This window comes from Palaemon carinicauda, chromosome 10 (assembly GCF_036898095.1).
Source record: "Palaemon carinicauda isolate YSFRI2023 chromosome 10, ASM3689809v2, whole genome shotgun sequence".
In the NCBI taxonomy this organism is placed as follows: domain Eukaryota; kingdom Metazoa; phylum Arthropoda; class Malacostraca; order Decapoda; family Palaemonidae; genus Palaemon; species Palaemon carinicauda.
The window spans coordinates 73,497,588-73,516,752 of NC_090734.1; the positions used below are offsets into that span (position 1 = coordinate 73,497,588).

Genomic DNA, 19,165 nt, shown 5'->3' on the forward strand with positions numbered 1-19,165 from the left:
TTGCTGCATCGTGAATAAATCAATTTCTTATATATCTCAACACTCATCGACACTCATTCCTCTGCATATTTCTTTGACATAATCAACACCTTGACATCTAAATTCTTCTCCAGCGTTGCTAATCTGACTAATCCCTTCTCTAAACAAGGTGTCAGAGAAGAGGCCTTTTCAAAACAAACGCCAATCAATTAGAGGCTTTTTACGAGGTGATTCGCGCCCCATCGCCTACCTGCCCTCAAGTTAAATAGGAAGGATAAGTAACCGTTAGGAGGGGCTTCTGTGAGAGGAGGGGGTTTGGGGAAAAGAAGACGGTGGAGGGAAGCACCACTCTCCGTGACAAGCCACAACATCATTTCATCTCTGGTTCTACTTGGTAGATAGTGGATATGGAGAGAATAACTTGACTTTAAAATCAGAGAACCTTTCTCTCTCTCTCTCTCTCTCTCTCTCTCTCTCTCTCTCTCTCTCTCTCTCTCTCTCTCTCTCTCTCTCTCTCTTTGTGGTGAGGTATGGGTACGTAATTTATGTTCAATTATGTTCCAATTCTGGGTGTTCAAAGAACGCTGTTTTGATTTGCCATGGATTTGTAAATTTTTTTTTTTTTCATTAAAAGGGAGAATGAATGAATGAGAGGATAGAGGAAATGTAAGGATGGAGAGAAAAGTGCTACTGAAGAAATTAGTTAATACATTTAAAGGAAATCGAAAAGGAATAAGATGACAATATGAACAAATGGGAATTTGAAAATAAAAAAGAAAACGAAGGGCTTAAGAAATGAAGAGGGGAATATGAAAGGTAGAGAGAGAGAGAGAGAGAGAGAGAGAGAGAGAGAGAGAGAGAGAGAGAGTTACAAGGAGTTACAAGGATTTTGGATGTCTCAAAGACTTTTTTAGTCCATCCGCGGAGACTCCATTTGCTCTTTGGTAGAGAGATTTACTTTAAGCATTTAAAGAGTTCTTATGATCTTGTCTAACTTATTCTTGAACTCGTTTACCGTGTTACTTTTTACTACATCCGCAGTAAGTCTATTCCAAATATTGGGTTTTTTTCTTTCTTTTTTTTTTTTTTTTTTTTTTTGCTATGTAAGAAATTGTCACATTGCGCGGTGTTGTATCTTTTCAATTCCAGTTGGTTTCTTTTACCTCTGGACTGATTTGTGCTAAGCATGAATAGATTGTTATGATCTACATGTGTTATTCCTCGGGGAATTTCAAATGTCTCCATTAACTGTCCCCTTAGTCGTCGAGTTTGTAGATCAAATAAGTTCAAACATTCCATCCTCTGTCTATATCCAAATTGCCTTAGTGTTGGAACTAGTTTAGTGGCCCTAGCTTGTACTGCTTCCAGTCTATCTATATCGCTCTTTTTACTCTGTATTTTAGATGGTGTCTTACTAGAGATGTGCACAGCCGTAGTACAGTGTCTGTTTATATATTTGAAATGTTTCTTTATGTAACCTACTAGTTTCCGTGATTTCTTTTCAGCTTCTATGCTCTGTTTGGTGAACTTCAAATCTTTGCTGATAATAATACCGAAGTCTTCCTCTTGGTCCACTCTTAATATTTCATTACCCAGCAGTGAGTAATATGATTGTGGGTTACTACATCCTATGTGCATGACTTTAAATTCCCCACAGTTGGAAGGCATTTGTCATTTTCTGGACCATTCTCGTAACTTCAAAAGATCCTCTCTTAAGGCTCTTATATTTTCTGAGTTAGCAGCATTTAACCCTAGTTTAGTATCGTCAGCAAATTTGGCTATTCTACTAGTTAATCCTAAATCTATTTCGTTAATGTAGATAAAAAATAGCGATGGGCCAAAGACGAATCCTTGCGGTACTCCGCTTGTAAAAGCTGCCCACTCTGAAGCTTCTCCATTGATTACAACACTCTTTTTTTCTGTTTGTTAGACAATCTTCGATCCATTCAGCTGGCTCATCAATGATGCCTAGTGCTCTAATTTTGACCATTAATTTGTTATGAGGAAATTTGTCAAAAGCCTTTTGAAAATCTGGTATATGATGTTTATTGCTCTGCTTTGTCATAAATGCTAAACATGTGGATAAATTCCAAAGGATTTGTCACACATGATGTCTTTTGTCTAAAACCATAATGGCTGTCTATTAGAAGATTGTTTTTCCTCATATGTTCAAGTATTGAATCTGCTATAATTGATTAGAAGATTTTGCAAGGTACTGAAGTTAGACACAGAGGTCTGTAGTTGCCAAGTTCTTCTTTTGGTCCATTCCTGTAGATTGGAGGAACATTACCTAGTTTCCATCCTTATGGACCATTTTATAAGAGTGTGGCATTATCTCTTCTTCTAGTTCTATAATCTTTCTTGGATGAATATAATCCGGACCTGGTGCTTTAGACTTACTGAGACCTTTTATTTTCTTTTTGACATCATCCAGTGTAAAGTTGATTCTATTTAATGGTTGTGGCACTTCATATTTGATAGCTGGTTCAGGGAGAGTCGTTGATTCTTCCTTAGTTAATACAGTTGTGAAATATACATTCATCAGTTCAGCTTTTTCCAAATCATTTGTTATAAGATTACCCTTCGAGTCTCTAAATGGGCTAATGTTTTTGATTGGTTTTCTACTGTTGACATATGCAAAAACATTCTTTTGGGTTTTCCTTACTAGCTAAAGCCACTGTTTTCTCTTCATTGATCATGGCCTTTCTAACTAGTTTATCTACTCTTCGGCTTAACTTCTTGTGCTTGGTAATTTCATGAAGTGAAGGATATGGACCCAATTATCTATGTTGCCTGTCTCTACTTATTGCATTGGATATTTCTCTGTTGAACCCTTTAGGTTGCAGAGTTCCATTTGGTAAAATTTTTCTATGCAGTATACATTTAGTCCTTTTTTCTTGATATATTTTTTCAAAGGAGTCCTATTGTGTATGTATGTTCCCTGTTTCGTCATATTCTAAATTCTTGGTGTATTCCTTCAATTTTAGCCAGTTACTACGTCTGTAATCTAGTTTTTTTTTATAATTTTCCTGTCTTTTAGATGAGGAATATTTACCTGAAACCTAACTATTTGTGGTCACTTTTGCCAAAATTTTCGCCTATTAAAACACTGAATACTAAATTTTCTTCTGTTGTTAGCACAATATCTAATATGTTGTTTCACCTGGTTGGTTTATCGACCCACTGATGGAGGAATTCCTTGTTGATAAATTCTAGTAGCCTATGTCCCTCTATGTTTGATGTAGAATTCATAGTATCATAGTTTACTGCTGCAGTAAAGTCTTCCATTAGGACAGCAAGCGTATTGCTAACTTCTTGACAAAGTTGTCTATACAGCTCTTCGTCTTGTTCTTGTGTTTGATGTGTGGTCTGCATATTACTATTATGGACATGTATTTTCCTATGGTATTAATATTTGCGACTGTCACTTCACATTCGGTTTCTAATTTAATTTCTGTGGGGTTTAAGAGATTTTTAACATAGGGCATTACCCCTCCACCTTTTGTGATATGGCAATCCTTGAAAAGCTTAAAACCTGGGATTTTGTATTCTGTGATAAAATTCCTTGTTTTATCTTGAATTCAGGTTTCGGCAAGGCCTATGACATCTAGTTCCTCACTAGCTATCATTGCCCTGAAGTTTTCCATTTTGTTTCTAACTGACTGAGCATTGAATTGTGCCACTCTGAGGAAATTTTCTATCTTTTTTCTCTTACTCTGTGTCTTTGCTAGTTTCCCTGATTTACTAGTGTTTTAGCTTTATCTTTATTTGTATTATACAAGTTTTCAGCCAAATTTCCTCTATTTGTTTTTTGAGGATTTTCTAAGGGTCTAGTTTGTTCTTGGTCTGCAGTGTTTAAGTAAATGTACAAGCTGAGGTTAAATTTGTTTCCGTATACTTTTTTGCCTTCTTCACTAAAGTGTATTCAATCTCTTTTGTATAATTTTCTCTTGCCATAGAAAGTGTCCTAAAGATCTATAAATTTAACTTTCTTTTACCGGCATATGGTCTTAAGCCTTTCGTTTATCTCTATGACCTTACTGAGGGTGAAGTGGTTGACATTGAGTCTGGGGTAATACCTATAACTATACTATTATTGGTCTTGTTTCTAAACATTTGAACAGTTTTTTCTAGCTGTTTAACCAAAAGTTCTGTTTGGCCAGCAGTATCCTTTCTTAGGAATAGGTAATTTCCAGTTGCCTGAATAATAATAGTGGTCCTCTTGTTCTCTGTTGTAGTTTTACTAACTACTTCTTCTATCTTCTGTGCGTTAGCACCTGGATAGGACCTGACGTTTCTCCTCTTTTTGAGGCCGAAGTGCTCCCCTTAATCCTTTACCATAGAGTCTCCAATAAACAACGTCTCTTCTTCCTTTTTCTCTGCTAGGGAAGTGAATCTGTTTTTGGTGATAGTTACATTTCTAGGCTGTTGTTCAGTCTTCTTGGCTTAGCTACCCTTCCTCTAGTGGGTTTCATGAACTCTCTGCTTTTGTTGGTTATTTCCTCTCTAGGTTCTGTCCTTGATTTTACCTTTTTTTGGTTTTTTTGGATACTAATCCCATTTTCTACCACATCATCTATGACTTCTTTGTTCCTTATTTCTAAGTGTTGGAACTTTGACATGATCTCTATCAATTGTTTCTATAGTTCTTGGTTTTAATTTTTAAATTTTTATATTTCCTGTTCCTGCTGACAGAACAGGCATACACTATTGTGCTTTAACTTCGGTTTCTCACTCATGATTAATTTCTCTGTGATATCGTCTAATGCGTATATTTGGAAATCTCAGCTAGTAACTTTTATAATTATTAGCTTTGTGACCACTAGTGTAAAAAGGAGAGATGGCTGATGGTTACCCACTTGTTGCCACTTCCGCTTAATCCTGGGTGACTTTCCCTCTCTTCTGTCCCTAACCTCCCATAAGTGCTCTCAAACCAACAGTTGAGTCTCCTAATGTGCTGAAGCTCACAACTGAGCAGTACAAGGCAGAAGCCTGTTTTCTCGCCAGGATTGACAGTGGAGGGCTAGAGATTACTGGGATTTCCGAACATCTAAAAACAGCCAGACTCTTAGGTACTACTGAGTAATACTATGAAGCAGCAAGTTGGTTTTATGTTGGCCAGGACTCCAACAAGACACAAAAGCTATGTCAACCTCACGAGGTGTTGAACCTCTTTCACTAGGGGTCGGTCACAGGGAGTGGTCAGCTATTACACGTTAGGTATGTGCTTTGCAGGGCACTAATAGCAATATTCTATTCTTGCGTTCCCTGTCACCCTAGGATTCCTCCATCCCAGTCTCTCAAAACCTGTGAGGCAATTCCTAGCGTTGTTTATAGAGGTTCCGAAGCCTCTGCTCTGACGCATGAGGTAGTTGTCAGCTCCTTAATGTCTATATATGCATAGGCTAGTTATAAGTAACCATCGTATCTAAATATCTAATGTTTTTAATTTTTTCTTTCTGTTTTTTTATTTTTTCTTTAATTTAAGCCAGGAGAGATAGAAAGTTGAGAGTTTGGATAGAAGGGTTGAGAAAGAGAGAAAAACAGAAATGTGAAAATGTAGAAGAGTTAATACTGGTCCGGTCATGGTCTGGATGCTCAAAGCTGGTCTTGATGCAAGGTTAAACGTACTGGGCTGGAGAAAATCTCCCCCCCCCCCACCCTCGCCATCGCCCACCCCTTTATCGCATCGCGAGAGAGGGGTCTTTCAGGTCTAGGGATGTCGTGTGTGCACCTCTAGTCCTCCATTGACTGATAGTATTGTTTTTACTGTCGGTGTTTAATCTGTGGAGTTTCAGTTATTTCCAGAGCACCATAATCGTATGTTCTAACCCCACACCAGCTATCGCATTGTAATTTTCTAAAACTCTGCATTTTCGTTGGAAGTTTAAACGTTTACATTTTTCAAAGGCCACTCACGAATGGCAGAGGCAAGGGACGGTGACAATGCCATAGAGCAGACATAGGCAATCTGCGGTTCACGACTTGTTGAAATGCGGCCCACGGAGCTTTGTAGGTTTCTCAAAACAAAAAATTCAAGAGACGTCGCGCAACAAATCATTACAGCAGGGAAAAATGACATTACTTTATTTATCAACTTATTATCATTTCACCTTATCATTATTAGTCTCTTTAAGAAATCTAAATACATTTAAAAATATTCTTTTAAAAGAAAGACCTTTTAAATCTTTTAGTTGACCCACCAGCGAAAGTCTGCCACTTGAGTACTTAATCCTTCTGGTATTCTCGTATTCTGAACACGACTGTAAATAGATGGTATATTTAAGATAAAAAAAACTATTGTCATTCATTCCATTTGTATCACCCTAAGAAGAACATAGTTTCCCTTTTATCCTCACACCTAAGATAACATTTTTTTTTTCAATATCTAAACGGCAAGTATATTGAAAAAAAAAAAAAAAAAATAACGGATGAAAGTCGTGTGCTCCAAGATAATTGGACGATAGACTATTTTGTTGTGATATTGAATGATAAATCAATGTCCCTCGTTTGCTCAGATGCGTCAAGTATTATTATTATTATTATTATTATTATTATTATTATTATTATTATTATTATTATTAGCTGAGCTACGACCCTAGTTAGCAAAGCAGGATGGATAAGCCCAAGGGCCCCAACAAGGAAAAATAGCCCAGTGATAATAGGTAAAAATTAAATAAGGAAATAAAAAAATTAGAATAAAATGTTTTAAAAACAGAAACAAAATTAAAGCAGATCTTTCATACATATACAGAAAAAAAGGTCTTTATATCAGAATAAAAAAACTTGCTGCAAGTTTGAACTTTTTGAAGTTCTACCGATTCAACTACCCGATTAGGAAGATTATTCCACAACTTGGTCACAGCTGGAATAAAACTTCAAGAATACTGTAAAGTATTGAGCCTCGTCATGAAGAAGGCATGACGTTTGAAATTAAGGGTATTGAGGGAGTATAATTTGAACGAACATTACTTGACAAAACATTCTTCATTTCACAATCTTTCTGGTCAACCAAAAGGAGAAAAAGTTGAACAATTGAGAAAAGCCTTGATAAGATAGAAAACGTTTGGATGGGAATCATTGAAAGGAACCACAATAAGTGAAGATATTTTTACATAAAGTGAAAAATTTAATGAAAAAATTCAATCGATCCTTTGCAAATGAAATCCAGTCACTCAAGATGGAATTCTCTGACAGATTCTAAGACTTTAACACCAAGATTCTTATTTAACAATGCTTTCTTCACAATTTGAAGTAGATGTTGGATCTGTTCCTGAACATTTGCAGATGGAATTACTTGAGCTACAAGCAGATAACAATCTTCATCAAAGATTTAGTCATCTCTTCTCGAGTTTTAGAAGTTTTTACCGAAAATTTGCTAAAACTAAAACAAGCAAGAAATTATATTTCTATTTTCGGAAGGGCCTATTTAGGTGACCAGTTATTTTCTAGAATGAAATATATGAAATCAGAAACTAAATCTAGACTTTCTAATAAACATTGCATCTTAGCTTAAGAGTACCGACTTTTGAGATTCTACCTGATATTGAATGTTTGGTAAAGAATGTGAATGTACAAAAATATCACTAATACAGATATTTAATAATCACATATTCTTGAATATAGCATCAATGAATTTTCATGTTTTTTACATTAATATTTCAAATTATATTTATTCATACAAGTATCATTTTTATCAATAGAAAATGATAAAGGAAAGTCATTTAAACATTTATAAAGGTAGTAAAATGATGAAATAAAAAGAAAATCGGGCCTGCAATAGTTAAGCAAATAAAAACAAATTGTCAGAAAGAGTTTATATGGGAAAGTAATATTGCTTGCTTATGTGTAGTATCATGCAGCCCTCGCCCATTTGAAAATAGTGAGGTGTGGCCCGCAGGTGAAAACAGTTGCCCATGCCTGCCATGGAGACTGACCATATATACACATGATCAGCGTACAAGCTCAGTCTTAACCTAAGCTAGGACCAGGGAGGACCAGACAATGCTTACTGGGGACTCCCCGGGTAGACCTATATGCTCCTCAAAACTTTCCACCCTAAATCCAAAGATGGTGAAGTTGGAGACACTACAAGAATCTATCGAGCTGGTATGCAGACAATTCGTCGAAAGACAATTGGTAGAATGACAACTCGTCGAATGACAATTCGTCGAAATGACAATTCGTCGAAATGACAATTCGTCGAAATGAATGGTAGTTTGAAATAATTTCTGTTTTTAAGTATCTAATATCAAACATTTCACTATAGCCCATGAGCTAAACGGAATTCATCAAGACCGAGCGAGGTGCTAGAAAACTTTTGCATGAAGGTTTCTTACACAATTGATAAGAAACGTTGTGATAAAACAAACTGGAGATGTGAAAACCGGAGTGAGTATGGAGCAGGATCACAATCTATTAATGATATGATTAAGCAAAGGGCTTGTGAAACCGAAGAAGTGACTGGCTGCATAGTATATAATGCAACATGTAATATGCCTTTGAGTTGCAGGAGCACTACCCGAAAAAATCTTCTCTTTTGAGAACAGTGAATAGGAAAACGTCCCTATAAGAAGATGAAGACTTAAACGTTACGGCAAGAAGTTAGAATTTTAAGTTGTCTGAAGACGAAAAAGTGACTATTTATGGAACTGCTAAAAATTTGACCTTTTATCCCAAAACTGTATTTGGTTTTGTGATGGCACATTCGACTGCGCTCCAGTTAATTCACAGTTGTACACTATCCATGCTCTAATTGCTAAAAATAAAACCTTACCATTGCTATACTTTTTGTCGGGCTCAAAGGACGAAGAGACTTATGACATTATTTTCACATTTATAAATCAAAATCGAAGCTTGAATGTTTCATCCATTATGATAGACTATGGACAATTCGACGAATTGTCATTTCGACGAATTGTCAGTTCGACGAATTGTCATTTCGACGAATTGTCATTCGACGAGTTGTCATTCTACCAATTGTCTTTCGACCAGTAGTCAGGCTACCATCGAGCTTGAGTGACACTTGAACCCCAACCCTGCAGATCATCAGGCAAGGACGTTTCCAATAGGCCATCACAACCCTTATTATAAAAGAGAGAAAAATTATCTTTTTATCTAATGCATGTAAAACTTGACAGCATGTAAGAAAAATTTTACTTTAATATTACGTTTTTAGTCATACAGTTAAATAATTGAATTCGGTAATTAGTGGGGGGTGCCAAAAGATGTTTTGCTAACAAATTCTAGAAAAAAAGTATAATTATAACACGATAGCTTAAATTTCACAGACATAACTTCGTTAAAACTGAAAACTGCTTAGTCCTATTTAAATAAGACTTAGGAGAAAGAACCATACTGGTTGAAATAAAAATGAAAATAAAAAATCAAAGTATCTTAACTAGAGAAGCAAGAATCAAACTGGTACAAATCCAGAATAATATAGATATAGTAATATAGAGCAAGAGCCATAATGGTATATATCCAAATTAATCCTAAGGTATCATAATTCAGAGCAAGAGCCATACTGGTATAAGTCCAGAATAATTAAGGTATCATAATTCAGAAGCAAGAGCCATACTGGTATAAGTCCAGAATAATCAAGGTATCATAATTCAGAAGCAAGAATTAAACTGGTATAAATCCAGAATAATTAAGGTATCATAATTCAGAGTAAGAATCATACTGTTAAAAATCCAGAATTATCAAGGTATCCTAATTTAAAAGCAAGACCCATACCGGTATGAATCCAGAATAATTAAGGTATCATTATTCAGAAGCAAGACCAATACTAGTATAAATCCAGAATGATCAAGGTATCATAATTCAGAAGCAAGAACCATACTGGTATACATCCAGAATAATCAAGATATCTTAACTCGAGAAGCAAGAATCAAACTGGTATAAATCCAGACAAATGAAGGTATCATAATTCAGCGCAAGAATCATACTGTTATAAATCCAGAATTATCAAGGTATCATAGTTTAAAAGCAAGACCCATTCTAGTATAAATCCAGATTAATCAAGGTATCATTATTCAGAAGCAAGACCCATAGTAGTATAATTCCAGAATAATCAAGGTATCATTATTCAGAAGCAAAAACCATACTAGTGTAAATCCAGAATAATCAAGGTATCATAATTAAGAAGCAAGAACCATGCTGGTATATATCCAGAATGATCAAGGAATTCAGAAGCAAGAACTATACTGGTATAAATCCAGAATAATCGAGGTATCTTAATTCAGAAGCAAAAACTATAATGGTATATATCCTTAATGATCAGTGTATCCTAATTTAGAAGCAAGATCCATACTGGTATGATGTCAGAATAATCAAGGTATCTTAATTCAAAAGCATAAACCATACTAGTGTAAATCCTCTACTTAACGTGTTTCATTCACGCTCGTACACTGTAACAGCATTGCTTTTTTTATCTCTCACTCTCCTCCGCACTGATAATAGAAACATGCTTAAGCTAGTTATTGCTTGTTCTATACTGTTTGAAGTTTGTTCTCTACTATCCAAATATAGGCTCATTGTATTGTTGAATAAACTTCACTTGCATTAACAGCTACCTCGGACAATTGGTAACTGCCGGAGGACCAGCTCCCTCCTTATTACCCTCTCCATGCTGTGCTGTACTGTTTGACAATGCTGACCTCCGACCTTGACTCCTATCCACGCCACATCCATGAAACCTCTTCCCTTCAGCAGTACAGAGGCATTCACCTGGTTCTTAATGCGCCAAGGCTCAGTTTCACATCAAAGGCGTAACTTGCATAAGCACCAAAGCAGACTATGTCCATACGGTGATCCCCTAGGACACTTTCCCTCAAAACAAATCTCCTTGAGCAGTATTTACTATCACCAGCTACTCATATAGCCAAGCTTTTTCAGCTCTCTCACCAACTGTTGGGGACCAAAAGGCTTCGCTCACCTTCAGGGAAATGACCAGTATCGCTCACCTGTAACATGCCGCAGACATCTCTCATCGAGAGGTGAACCTAATTCGTGGCCTTTAGGTATGACGTCTACCTGAACCTGTAAACGCCGCCATACACGATGTCGATATTCTGCCCATGAAAGACCTCATGACCAAAGTTGACACCCTTATGGACAACTACTTCACCTCTTTCATTACCTCCATCAGCCCCTATATTCCTGACAAAGAGGAAAACATTAAGTGACACTGACGTTAATGCAGTAGGACACAGAAACCCACCGCATGACATGCCAGACCAGCGACAAAGCCTCCTACCACCTACATTTACACCCCTTACTCACTCCCAAACCAACAACCTCCACAGCCACTTTCTGATGCTCATCGGCTCTGGTTATGCTACTACCACTCCAGATTCCGGGCTTCTGCAAAAAAAATGTGTGAACGTATGTCAGTGGACATGAAACTTTTAAATAGGTCATTGCTTGTGACTTTGGCCTCACATATGACTAATCCTTTCTTTTTACATGAGGCAGGTATGGGCAGGCGTTATTTGGTAGACATTGGTGCTTGACGTTCTCTTCTACCAGAAACAAGAACCTTGCTGGTATAAATCCACAATAATCAAAGCACATTAGTCCAGAAGCAAGAACCCTAATGGTGTAAATCTATAAAAATCAAGTAAAAACCTTACTGGTATAAAATCAGGATAATCAAAGTACCTTATCAATAAATAAGAACCTTACTGGTATAAATCTAGAATAATCAAGGTATCTTAATTCAAAAGCAAAAAAATACACTGGTGTAAATTCACAATAATCAAAGTATCTTAATTCAGAAGCAAAAACCCTACTGGTATAAATCCAGAATAATCAAGGTATCTTGATGTGGAGGATTATTTTTTTTTCTATTCTTTTAGTTGTTTGCCAAATCCAGAGAGAGAGAGAGAGAGAGAGAGAGAGAGAGAGAGAGAGAGAGAGAGAGGGAGAGAGTGTGTGTGTGTGTGTCAGCGAGCGAGAGGTAGCCTAGTTAGTGTATCTATTGTTTTTTGTGAGAAAGACTGTTGGTATAAATGGGGCTGTTTATGTTTTTTCAGCTAGGTTAGGAAAGTTGTGAATGTCTTGGGTGAATGTTCTTTTTTATTTGACTGCAGCTAAAGGCAGTTGTGTGGTTTGAGTGCTGGATTACTTTTTTATATTATTTTACCACCAGCGTGGAAGTGTTTATTTATTTCAAAAGCCGTAATTCCTCCATTGGAGAGATTGATTTTTTTTAAAGTGGATTTATTGTTACTGACCAGGCCTATAATAGAGGATTTTGTTTGGACTGCTCTTTTGGACTGCACAACTGTTGGTGACCTGGCCTGTGGTAGAGGATTTTGTTTGGACTGCTGTTTTCGATTGATGCTGCTGCTGATGAGGACGACAAAGATATGATGATAACCACGACCCCAATCAGGGAGGCAGTTGTGGCAAATTGCCACACAGTGTAGTCGGTTAGCCACAGAGCTGTGGTAGCGAGCCGCAAAAGACTGTTCGGCTTTGTGTGAATGACTGTGTTGGTGCCAACATAATATTATATAAACATACATATTTTGGTGTTGGTGTGCCCTTTAATTTTAAGTTTTGTTAGGTGTTTTTTGGTTGGTTTATTTGAATGGTGTTATGTTTTTTTATATTTAGCGTTAAGTTTATTAGTTTTAAGTGTGATTATTTTGGTTGTGGATGGTTCATATTATGCATATTAGTTTTAAGAAATATAGTTTTAAGGTTATGTTTTGTTTTATCTCCTTTTTGTCCAAGAGTCCCGCTGCTGATAACGTAAGGAGAAAGTTTGTATTGAGGAGACTATTGTCAGTTAGAGTGATTCAAGGCTTGGGGGGCTCTTCTTGCAACATCCCACCACATTGATTCACAAACAAGAAACTTACTGTTATAAATCCACAATAATCAAGGTATCTTGATTTAGAAACGAGAACCTTATTGGTATAAATCCATAATTATCAAGGTATCATCTTAAAAAAACAACCTTACTGGTATAAATCCTTAATAATCAGGGCATTTTAATCCAGAAACAAGAACCTTACCGGTATAAATCCTCAATAATTCAAGGTATTTTGATTTAGAAACAAGACCCTTCCTGATATAATTCCATAATAATCAAGGAGTCTTGGTAAAAAAAAAAAAAAAAAAAAAAAAAAAACAGGAACTTTACTGGTATAAATCCTCAATAATCAAGCTACATTAATCCACAAAAAAAAGAACTTTACTGGTATAAATTCACAGAAATCTAGGTATCTTGATTTAGAAACAAGAACCATACTGGTATAGATCCAGAATAATTAAGAACCTTATTGGTATAAATCCACAGGAGTCAAGGTATCTTCGTTTAGAAGCCAGAATCTTACTGGTGTAAATTCACAATAATCAAGGTACCATGATGCAGAAGGAAGAACCATACATGTATAAAACCATAATAATCAAGGTATTTAAACTCAGAAGCAAGAACCATGGAGTATTAAATCTACAATATTCAAGGTATCCTGATACAGATACGAGAACCTTACTGATATAAATCCAGAATAATCAAGGTACCTGAGTGCAGAAGCAAGAACCATACTGGTATAAATCCAGAATAATTAAGGATTTTCTTCGTAAACTCAAATCTATTTCTATTTGTTGTTCACTGTTGTTGTTTTTTTGTTGTTGTTTTTTTGTTGTTGTTTTTTTTTGGGGGGGGGGGGGGTGGGTAGCGATACTTCATTTAGATTTACAAACCTCAAGCTTATGCTACTAATAGGGTTGTCATACGTCTCGTTTTCCTGGGACATATCCCAGATTTTATCATTTTGTCCCCTGCCCCGCATTGACCCTTCCGGGATACCCCTATTGTCCCGATTTTATTTCATCGTGATGTCATTATAACTTTAAAATCATATAACGGTTCTTAGTTGATGGCGATCAAACCTGATTAATGGAAGACTAAGCTCTGACATGAAAAGTTGTGTTCAGATGACGGAATCTCAAGAAATATATTCAGGGACGGATTTCATCTTCTAATGTTAATGTTGAGCTTGCATTCTCACTTACGAATATCCAATGGACTGATGAGCGGAACAGTTGGGATGTGGCTTCCGTAGAAGCTATCTTTGCAACGTACATGGAACCTCTATTCTCAGTGTAAATAATTCTATAAGCAAGTACTAGAAAACACAGACCTATTGACAAAAGGAAATTATCCGAGCAATATAATTAAAGAATGAAGATCTTAGTTCAATTTTCGTTTAAGTAAATTTTTCAGTTTCGTTTATGCATATACTGTACATACCAAATGAAAAGAAAGCTAGCTTAGTTTCTTTATGGGCATTGTTTGTATTGATTATTAGCCTTCAAGATTATTCCTATTTTTATTTTGTATTGTTTCCATTGATTATGAAATTCCCAAATTATTTTCCTTTTGTTTGTATCCCATTAGAATTATTGCTTATGTTTTCCACTTCATAATAATTATCTCTACTTTTTATAACATGTTAGTCTGGCTGTTTATGTTGGTATAAATCTGTATATAGTTGAGAAATTTCTATTGTCCCGGATTTCTAATCTTGAAATTTGGCAACCCTAGTTACTAAACTTGCCTTAGCTCTGTACCCGATGTGATGTGAAGGCAGGTAAGAACGTAATCCTACGAAGAAAAATATTGTTGTCACTTTTGTTGTATGAATTACCTTATGATTAGAGAGCATCACTATCTACTTCACGGCCTACATCATCTACGGTTGTAGTTTATGTGAGTGAGTTTCTTTATATATAGTATTTTTTATTTGGTTGTTGGTTTGGTATGTTCCCCCATTGCCCGGAGACCCACTTTGCAACTAGATAGCGCGTGACGATAAGGGATGCCAGGCAGAGAGGAAGTGGGTTCTTATCAGTGTTCTTTTGGCAGCGTGATTTGATTCGTAGGGAAACGTGATGGAGAAAACATAAGAGAAAAACTGGAAAGGAGTTGGCGGGTGAGGTTGGGAAGGAGCTGGGGACCAGGAGAGAAGAAGAATGCGCTGTCAGATAGTTATGACTGTTACCTAACTTGGTTTCGTCTGGGAATCACACGCTATTTCTAGTCTTGTTCTATTTCATGATTGGGTAAACTGCGAGAGAGAGAGAGAGAGAGAGAGAGAGAGAGAGAGAGAGAGAGAGAGAGAGAGAGAGAGAGAGCCGAATTTTTGCGATGCCGAAAATAACCAAAATAAGCTTCATGTCAATCCTTGAAAGACAGACCAATTTCCCCTCCAACCCTAGTATAAGCAACATTCCTACTTCAGTGCTCCGTATTTAAGTATGGAAAAACTAATATATTTGCCATTTAGGCTAATAAGCATTCACATTTCAAATAAGATGAGTTCCCTGATATTGTTATTAATCACTATTCTGGCATAGTGAAATGTTTATCCTGAGAATCGCAAGTAGATGGCCAAAGTGCTGAAATACATTTATTTTTTTTCTTTTTTAAAGCTAATAAGCAAACGACAAAGTCTCGTGTGCTCGATGTTATTAGAATAAAATATTGAATAAAATGGAATGGTCCTTCAAAATGGAATAATGCTGATTTCAAAATATAATAACAATGTGATTTAGATATAATATAATATTTTGGGTCAGGTTGTCAGGCGTAACGCTATAGCCCTGCCATTCTGCCAACCGAAATATAAAGAACACGGAAGAGTTTTTTCATTTCTTTCTTTCTTTTTTTTTTCTTACCGTAACCTTTTGTTTTTGGGGCAACTGGCGGCCAGATCTCACAAATCCCCCAAAATCCCTTTTGAAAGATGGACGGACTACGAAGCTTCACTATGGGTGAGCGGTCAAGCGGTGTTTGAAAAATGGACCAAGGGTAACGGTCCCTTGGTCCCCGTGACGTCAGTGGTCTTGCGTCTCGTAAAAGGTTCATTTCGGTTGAAGGGTCAGTTGTGAAGATTGACATCATCAGTTTGGACGCTTGCAACAAATCTTAACGGTCTTTGCAAGCGGAGTGTGGAGGTTCGGAAACTACTAAGTTCTCCTTTTGAACGAGACTTAGAGCATTTTTATTTTCTTTAAATATTTCAAAAATATGAAACTAGATGTAGTATGATTTACTTATCTATTCACAAGCACTTCTACGTAATCAAAGAGTACAACCTTCTTTCTTGCTATGCTAATGAAAGGCCACGGTCTGGAGTGCTAGACTCTGCACTTAATCCTGTTGGAATACAGTAAAGTAAGTCTTGACCTCTTGTACAGTATTATATTCAAATAATTTCCCAAGTTAATCCAATGCACCTTGTTGCAGGCTTGAATATGTATACATATTAATCACCTGCATTAAACTAGGGATTGTGGTGGACTATTGGAAACGCCCCTGCCTAGCGTTCTGCCGGACTGGAGTTTAAGTCACACTCAAGCTCGATAGTTTCTTGAAGTTTCTGTAATGTCACCATCATTGTGAGCTAAAGGGTTTGGGGGAGCCTATTTATCAACCTGATGAGTCATCAGCAGCTATTGCCAGGCCCTCCCTGGTCCTAGCTTGGGTGGAGAGAGGGCTTGGGCCATGATAATACACACACACAAACACGCACACACACACACACACACACACACATATATATATATATATATATATATATATATATATATATATATATATATATATATATATTATATATATATATGTATATATATATATATATATATATATATATATATATATATATATATATATATATATATACACACACATATATATATATATATATATATATATATATATATATATATATATTTATATATATATATATATATATTTATATATATATATATTTATATATATATATATATATATATATATATGCATACATACTGTGTGTATATATATATATATATATATATATATATATATATATGCATACATACTGTGTGTATATATATATATATATATATATATATATATGTATATATACAGTATATATATAAAGCATATATATATATATATATATATATATATATATATATATATATATATGTATGTATGTATGTAAATATCACCCACGAATGGCATTTAAAACCGAATTCTATCTTGGGAATATATATCCACTTGGAATTCATTTTATGGTAACAGCTTCTGGTCGGGTGGAGATTCGAACCCCCACCTGTTCGTGTAGAAACCATGCCTACAGTGACTATACCGACTGAGTTATCAAGAGAGCTCAGTCGGTATAGTCACTGTAGGCATGGTTTCCAGCCAAACAGGTGGGGGTTCGAATCTCCACCCGGCCAGAAGCTGTTACCATAAAATGAATTCTAAGTGGATATATATTCTCAAGATAGAATTCGGTATTAAATGCCATTCGTGGGTGATATTTACATTAATTGAAATCACGTGTGCTTGTGATATATGTTTATATATATATGTATATATATATATATATAGTCTGACATGAGAGTAGATTATTTTATTCACGTATTTCATTTGTGTATTTAAGAGATGTATAGCCAGCTTGTAAGGTGAGTTCCACTCATGTAGGATTAAGTAAAAGTATTTAAATTATATAAGACTGTCATCATTCATTTAGCTGTATTTTCATTCAGTTCCGTATATATAAATTTACATTATTTTAAAGAATCAAATTTTTATTTCATGTAATTTTGTTACGAAGTCTCATGTAACCTTTTTAAAAGGTGTACTGTATGACACAAGCTAGGGATTGCATCATGTTTCCACGTGGTTGGAAGGTTCATGAAGGTTCTAGACTAAAACTTATTCTTTTTTTTATGTTATGGGAGAAGGTGGGAGGAATTAGCTGAGAGGGTTGACTCGTCAGCGACGCTAGAGCAATACTTCAAAACTGCCAAGTTGGCAACCTGACGTCGCGAGAGACCACCCTGATCTAGTGCACACACATCGAATGCATTACTCGAATGAACTGGAAGTTTTTAGAGTGAATTAAGATGATATGTAAGAGCCTAGCAATGCATAGGAACAAGAGATCCAGCCTGACCTTCCGAAAGATCCAACGTCCGACAGTCCTCTCTCCAGCATCTATCCAGCCACCACATATTTCCTCTCTAACATGCATAGTATTTCCTCTCAAGTATAGTGTTTGTTCTAACATTGAAATTTCTGTGGTTTATGTCGAAAGAAGTGCAGTGTATATGTAAGTACAGTTATATTGTAAAATTATTAGTTTATTTGTGCCTGGCCAGGTGTGATTTAGTAAAACAGTGAAGTGCAGATATTCTTGAGCAACCATTCGGTAACCTTGTGTGAGCCCTAAGGACGTAAGAGTAACAGTTACGTATATGCAAGTGTAAATTTGATTTATTTTCTATAGTGTTGAAGTGTCATTTTTTTCATTAATTGTCAAAATTAGATATTTTCATAAATTAATTTCTAGTGAAATAAGTGATTGCATAATTTTCTTAAGTGTCCTCTTGTCTTAGTCTAAGGTCTAGTTCAGATTTGAATTTAGAGTAATTTATTTTTGGTATTACTGTTGAATTGTTATTTTTATAGAATATGTTTATTTTTGTAAAGTGTGTATTATTTCGATCACCAATAATTAACCCAGTAACTTGCTTATATCCTCTGATTTGGAACCGAAGTAAGAGATTGGTTTCAGAATAGTTCCTGTTAAAAATAAAATAATCATCCAGTTTTTTTTTTTTTGAGTGTAACATAAAGAGACCTTTAAATATTCAGGTGTGTTTTGGAGCTTGGGAATTTACGTAATTCGCTAGTTATATATATATATATATATATATATATATATATATATATATATATATATATATATATACACAGTATATATATATTAATATATATATATATATGTATATATATATATATATATATATATATATATATATATGTATATATATATATATATATATATATATATATATATATATATATATCATTTATATGTATATATATATAAATATATATATATTTATATATAAATATATATATAAATATATATATACATATATATATACATATATATATATACATATATATACATACATACATATATATATATATATATATATATATATATATATATATATATATATATATATATATATATATATCTGTATGTATGTATATATATAATCATATATATATTTAAATAGATATATATAGCTATATATATGTATATAAATATATATATATATATATATATATATATATATATATATATATATATAGATA

General features: G+C 35.0%; 2 protein-coding genes across 2 annotated transcripts in view; one reads left to right on the forward strand and one right to left on the reverse strand.

Annotated features, from left to right (window-relative positions):
- Positions 1–1,647, reverse strand: part of LOC137648055 (uncharacterized) — a 42,549-nt gene extending 40,902 nt beyond the window's left edge. The window contains exon 1 of the mRNA XM_068380997.1: positions 1,143–1,647. Within this exon, the coding sequence (XP_068237098.1) occupies positions 1,143–1,647 (505 nt within the window). The remainder of the gene's footprint in view (positions 1–1,142) is intronic.
- The window catches only part of LOC137648637 (uncharacterized), a 657,712-nt gene that overhangs the window by 30,949 nt on the left and 607,598 nt on the right, over positions 1–19,165 (forward strand). The gene's annotated exons all lie outside the window — the stretch shown is intronic.